This window comes from Acipenser ruthenus, chromosome 1, assembly GCF_902713425.1.
Source record: "Acipenser ruthenus chromosome 1, fAciRut3.2 maternal haplotype, whole genome shotgun sequence".
NCBI classification, from domain to species: Eukaryota; Metazoa; Chordata; class Actinopteri; order Acipenseriformes; family Acipenseridae; genus Acipenser; species Acipenser ruthenus.
The window spans coordinates 117,326,299-117,339,678 of NC_081189.1; the positions used below are offsets into that span (position 1 = coordinate 117,326,299).

The 13,380-nt window shown below is 45.2% G+C and overlaps 1 protein-coding gene across 2 annotated transcripts in view; it reads left to right on the top strand.

Annotated features, from left to right (window-relative positions):
- LOC117421116 (rab11 family-interacting protein 5-like) overlaps positions 1–12,450 on the top strand; it is a 76,556-nt gene extending 64,106 nt beyond the window's left edge. For both annotated transcript variants that reach the window (XM_059034606.1, XM_059034611.1), the window contains 2 exons: positions 6,881–7,037; positions 9,593–12,450. In XM_059034606.1, the coding sequence (XP_058890589.1) occupies positions 6,881–7,037; positions 9,593–9,808 (373 nt within the window). In that variant the 3' untranslated portion in view covers positions 9,809–12,450. The remainder of the gene's footprint in view (positions 1–6,880; positions 7,038–9,592) is intronic.
- The last annotated feature ends 930 nt before the right edge of the window (positions 12,451–13,380 follow it).

The window sequence follows — 13,380 nt, forward strand, 5'->3', positions numbered from 1 at the left end:
CTGCAAGTTTCAGCTCTTTCCATAGATGTTCGATAGGATTCAGATCGGGACTCATAGAAGGCCACTTCAGAATAGTCCAATGTTTTGTTCTTCTCCATTCTTGGGTGCTTTTAGCTGTGTGTTTTGGGTCATTATCCTGTTGGAGGACCCATGACCTGCGACTGAGACAGAGCTTTCTGACATTGGGCAGTACGTTTCGCTCCAGAATGCCTTGATAGTCTTGAGATTTCATTGTGCCCTGCACAGATTCAAGGCACCCTGTGTCAGGCGCAGCAAAGCAGCCCCAAAACATAACCGAGCCTCCTCCATGTTTCACTGTAGGTATGGTGGTCTTTTCTTTGAAAGCTTCATTTTTTCGTCTGTGAACATAGAGCTGATGTGACTTGCCAAAAAGCTCCAGTTTTGACTCATCTGTCCAAAGGACATTCTCCCAGAAGGATTGTGGCTTGTCAATATGCATTTTAGCAAATTCCAGTCTGGCTTTTTTATGTTTTTCTGTCAAAAGTGGAGTCCTCCTGGGTCTTCTTCCATGGAGCCCACTTTCGCTCAAAAAGCGACGGATGGTGCGATCAGAAACTGACGTACCTTCACCTTGGAGTTCAGCTTGTATCGCTTTGGCAGTTATCCTTGGTTCTTTTTCTACCATTCGCACTATCCTTCTGTTCAATCTGGGGTCGATTTTCCTCTTGCGGCCGCGCCCAGGGAGGTTGGCTACAGTTCCATGGACCTTTTAACTTCTTAATAATATTTGCAACTGTTGTCACAGGAACATCAAGCTACTTGGAGATGGTCTTGTAACCTTTACCTTTACCATGCTTGTCTATTATTTTCTTTCTGATCTCCTCAGACAACTCTCTCCTTTGCTTTCTCTGGTCCATGTTCAGTGTGGTGCACACAATGATACCAAACAGCACAGTGACTACTTTTCTCCATTTAAATAGGCTGAATGACTGATTACAAGATTGGAGACATGTGTGATACTAATTAAAGAAACTAATTAGTTTGAAATATCACTATAATCCAATTATTTATTATCTTTTCTAAGGGGTACCAACAAATGTGTCCAGGCCATTTTAGAAAATCTTTGTAGAATAAGCAATAATTCATCTCTTTTCACAGCTTCTTTGCTTTATTCTATGACATACCAAAGGCATGCAAGTATACATGATAAAATAGCTTTTAATTTCATCACTTTTCAGGAGGAATGAAGCATTATTTCAGTGAGCTGTAAGGGTACCAACAAATTTGAGCACGTCTGTGTATATTATTTTTATAACTTTACAACAAGTTGAAACATTTGGGAACTGCTGTGTTTTATTAAAATATTTTTTAAACTATATTTCGTAGCCTATTTGATATGTGTTACACACACAGTGCATTGAAATCAACGTGGGTTTTATTTTGCAGGGAAACTCAAAACTATAGATTGTGCGCATCCCTTGTAAGTAGCTGCCAGTCTGTTTTTCATTCAACAGTTTCCTTCAATTTTCTTGACAGTTTTTGTAGATTCAGTATTCAGTTCAGTATTCGGCTGAATCTTTTGAGATGGTTCGGTTTTCAGCCGAATCCCAAAAACTTGGATTCGGTGCATCCCTACTGTGTACTGCACCTGCTGCAGAGTACTATATATAAAAGCACCAGCTTGAGCAGATTGGGGCAGCAGTTGTCCCAGAGTGCACTGTTTGCTGCTTGCATCATGCCAGGATTTTACCTGTGTGACATTTGCAAGGCCAGTCTCCCAATAGAAGATAAGCACTGTAAGTGCTCTTCCTGTTTAGGAGTGTGCAAAGGGGGCACTTGCAGACCATGGCTTCTGTGAAGTTCTGCGCGTCCTTCTCTAAGCGTACGATACAGAAAACAGTGTCTCGCAGCTCCATAGAGCGGTCCACGTTTATACCACCTGGACCGGACTCCCCAGAATAATCTCTTAAAGGGATGGCTGCATCCTCCTCTGAGGGCGCTGTGCCAAGGGAGAGCAGGAGAGTTGAACGGGTGGCACGGTCTTCCTTGTCATCCTCTTCTAGGAAGAGGATGAGAAAGAGTCACTGGTCTCATAGATCAGCGGACTCTGAACAGCTGGATAAGCTGTGGGCAGCTGTTTCCCAGCAGGGCACAGTACTGGCTGAGTGCATTGCTCCGTCCGCCCCTGCTGTTCTCTTGGAGCAGCAAGGGGTAGCAAGCGCAAGCTCACGACCAGACGATCTGCTTTCCATCCCCTCATTCTGAGGAGATGGGTGATCCAGAGTTACCTGGACTCGGATAGCGCAGTGCCAGTGGCTCGCCTTTCTCTGTCAGCAGAACTTCTGCCTCTGATTTTAAGAAGGCAGCTGAAGACTCACAAGTCCCATGGCCTGTTTGAGACACGGAAGCAGTCCATTTTTCAGGACGAGCCTGCTCCCTCTCATACATTCCGCCAACACAGTGCATCCGGATTTTCTTTGAGGTACACTTATCCTGGGGTCATCCGGTTACAGCCCCGGCTGTTTCCTGGTCTATGGGGACCTTGTATAATATCCATGACGCAGGGAAACTCGGCTTGGCTAAGTTCCCTCCAGTGGATGCGGCCTTCACTTCTTTGGTGCAGGCACCCAAGTTAGCTCTCCTTGAGGACTCTACCTGCCCAAATAAGCAGTGATGTGTCTTGGGTTGTCCTTAAGCAGGCTTACTTGGCTGCCATGTTCACCGCATGGCTGGGTAATTATAAAAGTATTTTTTATCTTGTCAAAACTGTTTGCTTAGATCCCTCTCTCTGAACCACAGGCCCACACCACACCAACTAGATGAGCTGCGGCTTGTTAATAAGAACCCGCTCCATATCTCTAAGCTGAATGGACAGACGGTGGGCAGGAATCTTGCGACGCTGGTAACCGCAAGATGACAGCTGTGGCTGACGGAGATAAGTGCCGCTGTTAGATGCTCCCTTTACACCAGGACATACCTTTGGACCCGCAGTAGATGAGATGCTACACGGCTCTCAGTGCACAAGAGAGTCCACCAAGGAGCTGGTGCGCTTGCTTCCCAAGTGGCCACCCCAATGCTCAAACCAGTGACGAACTGGCAGCCAAGGCCTCCGAGACCGGCAGAGCTGGCTGGCCAGAGGGGGTTTTCATAACCAGCCTGTGGCTGCGCAAAAGGGGAATTAACAGACAACAGAGTGCAGAGAAGAGCCGCTTGTCAAACGTTTTCAGCTTAACAAAAAGCTCACAGTAGTGACATTCCAGAGGCTTTTGGGCTTGATAGCAGCAGCTTCCCCTTTGGGTCTTCTGTGTATGCGCCCTCTCCAAGCCCGCATTGAACCGTGTCCGTGTGCTGACAATATCTCGGCACTATCTGAAGGCTTTTTCCTGGTGGACACAGTCTGATCACCTGCTCTTAGGCATAGCGCTGGACAGCGTCACCAGAAGTCATCACCACGGACGCGTCCAGTCTAGGCTGGGAGTGCTGTGTGGAATGGCAGGGGAGTGCAAGGGGTATGGAACCCCCCGTGGCAGGGTCTCCATATCAGTAATTTGGAGCTGCAGGCAGTGTTTCTAGCCTTGCAGAAATTTACAGGAAGTTCAAGAGAGACAAGGGCGGACAACACTGCCGGTTTGGGAGAGCACAGATAGACCTCTTTGCCTTCCAGGAATCCACTCACTGTACCCTCCTGTTTTCCATAACAGGAGCCGGGGACCCGCTGCCAATAGGTGCCTTGGCACATCAGTCGCCGAGGCAGCTGCTGTATGCCTTTCCACTGCTCAGAATGCGCCCCCTGTGCCTGGCAAAGGTCAGGCAGGACCGGACCAGGGTGCTATTAGTAGCCCCTTATTGGCCCGGGAGACTGGTTTTCCGCCTTGATGCATATCCTAAGCAGCCAGCCGTGGAGCCTGCCCAAACGCCGCGACCTGCTTAGTCAGCCGCGGGGGACATTGTGGCATCCCGAGCCATCCAGCCTGCGTCTCTGGGTCTGGCCCCTGAATGGCAACATTTGACACCTTACAGGATGCCAGAGCAGCATCCATGCATTCCAACTATGGGTTCAAGTGGGCCGATTTTCAGATGTGGTGCTTGCCTATGGGTTTTGACCCCCCGACCTGTCCATGGCAGTTATAATGCAATTTTAATAGAACCTATTTGATGAGGGGAAATCCCCCTCTACATTAATTTGGTAGCCATTTTGGCTTGCTATATCAACATTGATAGAATCTCCCCAGGAGTTCATTTCCTGTCACACTTTGATGTATTGTATCTAGAGAACCACTTTATATTCTATCTAGAGAACCACTTCCCCTCAGCCTTAGCTCTATCTGTTGTGGCTCTGTTCACCAAGCTGCTTCCCAGCCCTCTGCTCCACCCACCAGTTTGTGTATGCTACTCCCTTGATTTCTCAGGGGATTTGTGGTCTCTAATTTCTCAGCAGACACCCCTTCAGGGGGACCCTGAAGGCACCACACAAACAATTTCCCAGAAGGCTTTGTTATAGAGCACACATTTTTCACCTGGCTGGACTGAGATTTGTGTGGCCCTGCCCAATTACCAGACAATAATGTCCTGCCATGATGATTTTTCCAAGCGAGTTTCTTGACAGGATGTGGGGCCCAAAGCACAGGGTCTTGCTCTCCTGAGGTGTTCGAGTCAACACCTTGCGAAGCTGACGAAAGCCAGCTCGCCTCAGGGGGTCGGTCCAGGGGACTGGTGTATGTAAACAAAATCAGTAAACAAAATGACACAGCAGCACAAGTGTTTGTACAAATGACATTAGTTAAGAGACACTGCCTTTGGTCTTCGGCTGTACAATGTTCTGGTGTGGTGCTTCTTAACCTTTTTCAATGTAGGGACCACATTGGTGTTTGGGTTTTTCACACGGACCACTTGCCACGCATTTTTTCACAACAACAATATTTAAACTAATTTGTATGTGTATATGTAGAAGTACATGTAGAAAGTAAAGTGTTTATATAATGTACCCAACTTAATAAGATTCCTGGTCTTGAATCTTTGCTATCAGGTCAGCAGGAATGTTGTCATTTTGCAATTGATAGTTGCTGATGGCAAAGTTCCTGTTACTTGCTTACTTTTTTTTCACATTTGGAAGACTTTTGTAGATAAATGGTGTCTCAATTTTGTAGATTTAAGAGTTTTGTTGGTTCTGACAAATGCTGCACTGGGCCTTCTCCGATCCAGTAAATGTAAATACCAGTACTGGTCCCCGCAACCGTTACCACGTAGCAAATTAATCTATCCGTTTCTAACGCAGCTTATTATTCGCCAACTTCACTCAATGTACATGGAAACACTGAAACTAAGATGAGGTGGGTGGGAAGCAATTTGAAATGATTGGAGAGTGTACAGGATGTTACCACTGGTGGCACACAGTCGATAGGATTTATAGCATTTTGGTTAAATATGACAGCGTCAAGAACAGACTGTACACATTATTTCCAGAAGTAGTGTTAATAGAATTTCCTTTTGACATTTAGTCTTGCGATATTAAACCTGGCTGAATAAACCCATAAATAACATGGAGCTGAAATCGATCATTCACACTATGGTACAGTTCACAAGTCAAGTTACAAAAATAGCCTCTTTGTTTCACATTAACTTCTGTTACTATGTGCAGCTAATCTCTCCAAAAACATATGGAAATAGATATATATTCATATATCACTGGCAAAACTGTAGCACATATTTTATAGTTGAAAATGAAAAGTACTAAAACTGTGGTTTTAATGTCTGAACAGTGAACACAAGCAATAGAATGAGCACAGATTTGAAATATGTGCATTATGTGAGTGATCCATACTCCTCATTAATTTTAAAGGGCAGAAGTGATGTAGGGTGACATTGTTGGGTCGATTAACTCTGTTCACCTTATCATGGTTGGGTCTACCTGTCACAGGTACATTTAGCTGTATTTTAAGAGCCGCTTATCCAAGAGATTAAATGTGCTATGAACATTCTTTAGGACAGGTTGAGGGTATCACGATCTGGGTCAAGATTTGGTGCTGATCTGCTGGGCTAAAGCAGGGATAGACAACAGTGGCTCTTCCGTTCCCTTCCCTTGCAGTAGTTCCCGTTTAATTGCCCCTGCTGAAGGTTGATTCAGTAAATAAGAACTGCAGTGGAATGCATACCGCAGGAATACGGGAACGGATCTTCAGGACTTTTCCAGAATTTGATAGAACTTTGCATGGACATTTGTAACAAGGACTCCAGATTGAATGAGCCGTTTACCTTGGGAGCAAGCTGTATGATTGTGATTACATTACTGTATGTAGTTGGCATTTCTGGGGGCAGGTAATCATTGCATGGTTTCAAGGTGTTGACTCCACTCATGGGATGACTTTGGATAATGCAGGTTTTTTTTTTTTTTTTTTTTTTTTTTTATAAATTTAAAGCCTTCTTAATGTGATTATTCTTGATTTATTATCACTGTGTGGGGGGGGGCTTTGCTTCCCCTCGATCGTATCCTCTGTTCATTGATCCGCTTTCGCTGAATGAACGTGTCACTGTTCACTTTATTCACCCTTGTAGGGATGCTGCTTTTCACTGTTGTAGGCCAATTTTCAGAATGACGTAGTGCAGATGAATTTACCTCACTTTGAAAAAAGACAGCTGGTGATTAGGTGACACTGTTTTTCCAATTTCTGATTCCATTGCTTGTTTGCCGAACACTGAATTTTGGTTAGCTGTTGGCTCTTTTTTGCTGCTGTTGCTTTGAAGTGGGTGTCCTGGTGCAGGTGCGATGGTGAGAATTGAAGCAGAGAGCAGGATTATCCTTACAAAAAACTGGGGTCGGAGAAACAGAAAACCACTTGGTGTAGTTGTGAACTGGTCTCTCTCTCTCTCTCTCCCTCTCCCTCTCTCTCTCGACCCTGATGACCGCTTGTCTTCTCTGCAGCCCTCACCCGGTGAAGCCCCTCAGCTCCTCTGTCCACCTGGATGAGAAGAGACAGGGTGGCAGCTCTGTTCCCATCAGTGTGCTTGAGAAGCTGAAATCCACCATGCGGCCAGTACACAGCACCCTGCAGGGCCAGCATCACGCAGAGGGGATCAAGGTACAGTACACCAGAGATGTAGGGGCACCCTAAACTTACTACAGATACTGGTGTTTTGATGCTGCTGTTTTTGTGAACGACTCCCACCCCACACCCCCCCCTCTTGATGGTGATGGTGCTTTCCAAAATGGCTGTCCGTGCATGACAATTTATAAAAAACAAATAAATAAAATAAATTAACTCTATGGTGCACATCTATAATACATGGAACTTAAAGCAGTTTATATTGAATGTGGTCTGGGGAACATTGGTAAGTTTTTGTAAAATATTATACACATTAAAAATACATCAATCGGATTACAACCAGCTGAGTATAAGTACAGAAGGTTCTCCCTGATCCAAACTAGTTGGGATTGGATCCAGTTGAGGTCAGTGATTTGTTCCAAGGTACATTTTGTAATCTGTACCAAACTGAAATGTCCTAGTGTGTCCATGTTAATTTCTGCATTAGAATGCAGTGCAGTGTGCTCCACACAGACTGCAAGCACTCAACTCGGGTGTTTTCATAAAGCATTAGTGTGCCGGTCACTGCATTGCAGTCTCTACTGCAGTACAAATTCATTGGGAAGCTACCAGGATCACATGCACTCCCCGAGGTGCTGGCCAAGAATATACAACAGCACACACGTCCTGAACTGATTTCAGCTGTTAAGTACCGTGAATCCATATGCAATTATGCATTCATTACTAAACAGTTATGCAACCACACTTTTAATGGAGTCAGACATGTAATCTAGTTTGGATCCATACTCCAGAGCATAGCACTTCAGATGTCAGACTTGAAGATCTCGCACTAGATATTAAACTGAATGAATGTTTAAGTCAACAGATATTATTGTGCTATCTGTGGAGGGAAAGCAAACCTTCCATAGTTAATGTTGTACAGATAGTTTCTGTTAATGTTCTAGTTTCCCCTGGCATGTACAGTCCTACATATATGTTGGACATAGTCTGGGATTTTTTTTTTTTCTAGTGCCTGTCCATTACTTGTGCGTTCATTAACTTAAATCAAGCTTTCACGATAAAACTCTTTATCTTCTGATTAATGAGGTCTGTACCTGTCCCTGTCTTTTGTTATTACACTAGGTTTTACTATATGAGGTTATGTGGACCTGAAGGCGCTTTTTTTTTTTTTTTTTTTTTTTTTTTTTTTCCTTTTGCAGAACAAAGGATGGTTGAAATGTAGTAATCATGATTTAAAATAATATTTGGAAAAAATCTTGGAAGGTACAACACTCTCCTTTCTGTTGTTGGTGGTGGCACTAGTATGCCATCACTATCTGGTACACGTGTACAGAAGGAACAGTGTGTGTCTGCCCTATACAATTACACCTAAGGGGGTATCCGAGTCTGGTTAGATGACCCCCCAGAAGAGTGTGTGCCGAACTGTTGATTTTAGAGTCATCAGTCTGAGATGTTTGCAAAATCATTCTACTACAAGCACACACAGTGTTGCTGAACTGAGAAGGCTGGCTTGACAATTCGAGTGGCCCCTGGCATTACCAGGTAAAGTGAACTGCAGCAGCGGCAGCTAACAATCTCAGGTTTTATGTTATGAGGATGGCGACCATGAGATTGAAGCTTGTCGAACAGATGTGTCTTCTCCTTATGTATTGAGGATGTTTGTGCTCCTAAACCGTGTCAGTGGAGTCCCCTGTATCTCGGGTTACACAGACAGCTGCAGTCTTGGGCAGGGCTGGGGGGTAATGCCTGTTTTTATTCCAATTCCTTTTTAAAATGTCTAGTTCTTTTGGAGGAATTGATATTTGGGAGACTTTAATCATTTGTTGTGATTTTGTTCATTTGCTTTCATTTGAATTTAATTGACTAACAGTGACTTCAATTTAAGTAATTGTGTGACCACTGTGCTCAGCTAATTAATAGAATACTTTGAATTGCAATTTTGATCAGTGATGTGTTGGAATTGATTAAAAGGGAATGGTCATTGAAATTGGGAGTTGATTTTAAAAAGGAATTATAATTGAAAAACAGGAATTGACCCCAACTCTGGTTACAGCTTCCCCCAACATGACTACATAACCAATAAGCCACGACTACCTTGCCTTGAGGTGCCATCTGTATTGCCACGTTTCCATCTGCCATTGGGACAAATCGGTTTCAAAGACTGAAGATTTCAGTTGGGAAGATCGGACGTGGTTTTTGAATGGTTTTGAGCCCCTATTGAATGCTCTGCCCTCAAAACAGGCTAACCGTGCTTAATCAGTCCTAGTGGATTCCACACTTTAACCACTACATTTTATGCAGTGCTTTTATCATTACCTGCTCGACTGTGGTGGTTTGCTTTGCAGATGTTTTGACTTTTTAAATAAAATTACTTGAAGTATAATCAGGAGGCATATGATAGTGAAGTTCACAGGCTGCTTTAATGACGAGGAGGATACATCCGGTAATGCATTTCTTCACAAAAAGCTTAGAGTAAACATACTTTGTAAAATATATCTTTTAATTTTAAATTGATATTGAAATGCTTTACTTTACCCTCTGCTGCCCTTTCTGTTTCTTATCTCCGTGTCTCCCCCCCCCCCCCCCACCAGGCCCTGACATCCCAGGACCATGCAGCCCTCTATCACCTGACCCATGATGAGCTCATTGCACTCCTGCTGGAGCGGGAGGCGGAGCTGGACAAGCGAGGGGCGGAGCTGCAGAAGTTTGAGTGCAAGGTACACGACCTGGAGGAGTACATTGACAGGCTGCTGGTGCGCATCATAGAAGAGACACCCACCATGCTGCAGGTGCCCCAGGGCAAGTAGACAGGGAACCCTGCCCTGCCCTGCCTCTGCCCCACCACACAACCACAGGCTTCAGTAACTAACACAGACACAGCAGCACACAGCCCCAGCACTGCTGATGACAGAACTGCATTGCAACACATTGGTCCTAGGCAGTGCATTGAGTGTGCATGCTTCACAAACATCGGGGGGGCGGGGGGTTGAGCAAGCTGGCCAATGAAAGTGAAGGTGACCTTTCAGACATGCATGCCAACTTCCAATGAGGGTCTGCCCCCATGCTGGGTTTGGAATTATATATTGCCTTTGCTGGATTTAGAAATATAGGAATGTTACGTGCATCACGCCTATGTGTACCCACAGTGTAAATGCCAAAGCACCAGACTCTGATGACAACTGAGGTGGCATCCGACTTCGCTGCTTTAACTACCGTTGTTCCAGATATTGCTTCTACTGAACCCATCCTCCGCTTGGATCTCTGCTGCATCACTTCAGTATTAATGGCTTCCAGTTTTGCTACAAAACCAGTCTTCTCGAACCTTTCACTGAAAGATCTTTCAATGTGATTGAAGCAGGATTGTCATCTGCAGTGCATTCCTGCATGTACAGGGAGAGCCTTGGGGGTGGTCTGTTTAAGGGGGTGACATCACACAACGCATGCTGGGTTCTTGTCAGGCAGTCAGTCATGCTGCATATTCCTAGGCTGCTTACTTGGGCTAAAAGATTATTCAATATAGCTGGGCTCCACATGACAAGTATCAGCAAGCAGCTGAATTCCTTACAGAAATAAGTGTGTGCTTCTACTTTCTTCAGGTGGTAATGATTTCCTTCATGGTAACTGAAACTCTTTAAACAGCTGAGAAGAAAACAGAAATATTGGAGTTATGGCTCATTGTATCCCTTGTCTTACCAGTTGTTGCTACTGTTGTAAGTTACAAGTGATGTGTAATACATATGATCATAACAGTTGTTTTATACAAATTGTGGTGAACAAAAGGCAATATTGAAAACTTGCCATGACCATTCTAATGTGTATGTCATTACCAATAAATTAAAAAAAAGTGAATTGTATAAAGACTTAACAGGACAGGGCTACTGGCTGTGTGACCTTGCTGAGCCAAAGTAATTGTGCTGCACTTGAATGTACCGTAACCAATTGAAAATGCCTGCGTACCTCTGTATTGTGGGACATAGATAAACAAATGACACCAAAAGAGTATTGATCACCCAGTGACTGGTTTCTACACTGTCACCTGTTTCTGTATGTGTCACTTGCTGTGATTTGTGTGTGTCTATACCGTCTACCCGTTTTACGTTTGTGCTAAGTTTGCATCCATTTATACATGCCTGTTTCCTTTTTTTTTCTGTTTTTCCTCCATTTTGTTTTGAATCTCACCTTTCCCTTCCGTGCGTCTGGTTTTCCATGTTACATAGTCCATTGGCACTGCAGATTGGAAGGTGTGTACTGAATGGAGCCCCTGCCTCTGCTTACTTATGCCCTTTCTGGAAGGAATGCTATAACTTGACATTAGTGATGTCTGCAAGACATACATTTTAATGAGCTGGTTCGGGCAAGATAGAATAAGTGCCATGTACCGAATGCCAAATGCTGCCTTATGCTTATGTTTTTGCTATTTTTGTATTTGTTATATTTGTTATATTTTTGAATGCTCATTTTAAAGGTGCCCCACCCCCAAAAGTGTAACTATAAAAAATGTACATATGAATATGTATTGAGCACTGTAACTGTAGTATTGTTTCTCAAAGTGTGGCACGGTGGGTTCAAATCTTTCAGTAAATATGTCTTCACGCTGCCACCAAAAAGTTCAAGAAAACCGTGTTTCTCTGAGATCCTCAAAAGCAATGATCTGTCTGTCACCTGGTTCCTTGTTTGACGTGAACTCTTTGTGACGGGGGTCCTAGTGTGGGGCTGCCTGTGAGAGGGGTGGGTCGCAGCCTTACAGTCTGCTCAACCTGGGGAGGGGGTTTCATTCATGGGCAGCCACCCCTACACCCGTCCTTACGATGATTCCTAATATGTGTAGCATGCTCTCAAGCCTTCCAGGCTGCCAAAACAAGCAGTAGCAAACACCCCGACTGTTACCTTGCAAGGGACAGAGACCATTCCATTCAGTTGTAGGGGGGGGGGGGGGGTTCTTCTGGGCATCCAGGTATTGAGCAGCACCATTCCTATTTGAATGAACACTGTGACGTGGAAGATGTACGCGGCACTGTGCGTCTAGCCAAGCGCACTGGATCAGCTGCTCCTTACCCTGTTTCAGCCTGCAATTGTGGTTAAACACCCACTGGTAACAGCTTGAAAAGGTGGTCATTCGGAGGACCGTTTATAACTCAAGTCCCGGCATTGAAATAATACACCACTTCTTCCCTGTTTTTGTCTTTTACTTGCCCTGCAGTGGGAGCTGCTGCTGCTGTTGTAAATGATGCAATAAATGTTGATAGTGCGACACAAAAAAATAAGTTTACAATTGTATTAAAGATGCTTCTTTCTGTTACACTTTGTTTTCTATATACTGAGAAGAGTGTTGGTTTTGTGTTTGTTTTATATATCTGCAAATAACCTTTGTTTGTATTAAGAATTCTGTAATAAAAAGCACTTTTCAAAGAAATAAACCACTCCCGCTCAAGCAGCTTTACTTTCTAAATGTTTCTCCTTCACTGTGTTTGGTTCATGGAGAGCTGATCTGCATCCCCCTCAATCACAAATACCTCTTCTCCAGTGGCACATCCGACCCGTGAGAGCTCGGTACAGGTACGGGTGGTTCTCCAGTGGCACATCCGACCCGTGAGAGCTCGGTACAGGTACGGGTGGTTCTCCAGTGGCACATCCGACCCGTGAGAGCTCGGTACAGGTACGGGTGGTTCTCCAGTGGCACATCCGACCCGTGAGAGCTCGGTACAGGTACGGGTGGTTCTCCAGTGGCACATCCGACCCGTGAGAGCTCGGTACAGGTACGGGTGGTTCTCCAGTGGCACATCCGACCCGTGAGAGCTCGGTACAGGTACGGGTGGTTCTCCAGTGGCACATCCGACCCGTGAGAGCTCGGTACAGGTACGGGTGGTTCTCCAGTGGCACCTCCGACCCGTGAGGGCTCAGTACAGGTATGGGTGGTTCACCACTGGCACATCCAACCCGTGAGGGCTTGGTACGGTACGGGTACGGGTGGTTCTCCAGTGGCACATCTGACCCGTGAGGGCTCAGTACAGGTACGGGTGCCTCTCCACTGGCACATCCAACCTGTGAGCGCTCGGTACGGTACGGGTGGTTCTCCAGTGGTACATCCGACCCATGAGGGCTCGGTATAGTACACAGGTTGTTCACCACTGGCACATCCGACCCGTGACAGCTTGGTACAGTACAGGTACGGGTGGTTCACCACTGGCACATCCAACCCGTGAGGGCTCGGTACAGTACGGGTACGGGTGGTTCACCAGTGGCTATTTGTCAAGGGGAGCAAGAATCAAACCGTGAAACTCCAGCCTCACAAGACATCTGAACCCGGCTGCAAGCCGAGCTAGGGGCGGGGTTAAGGATTTTCATCAGTCAGTACGCTCCAGAAAGAAAAAACGCAAAC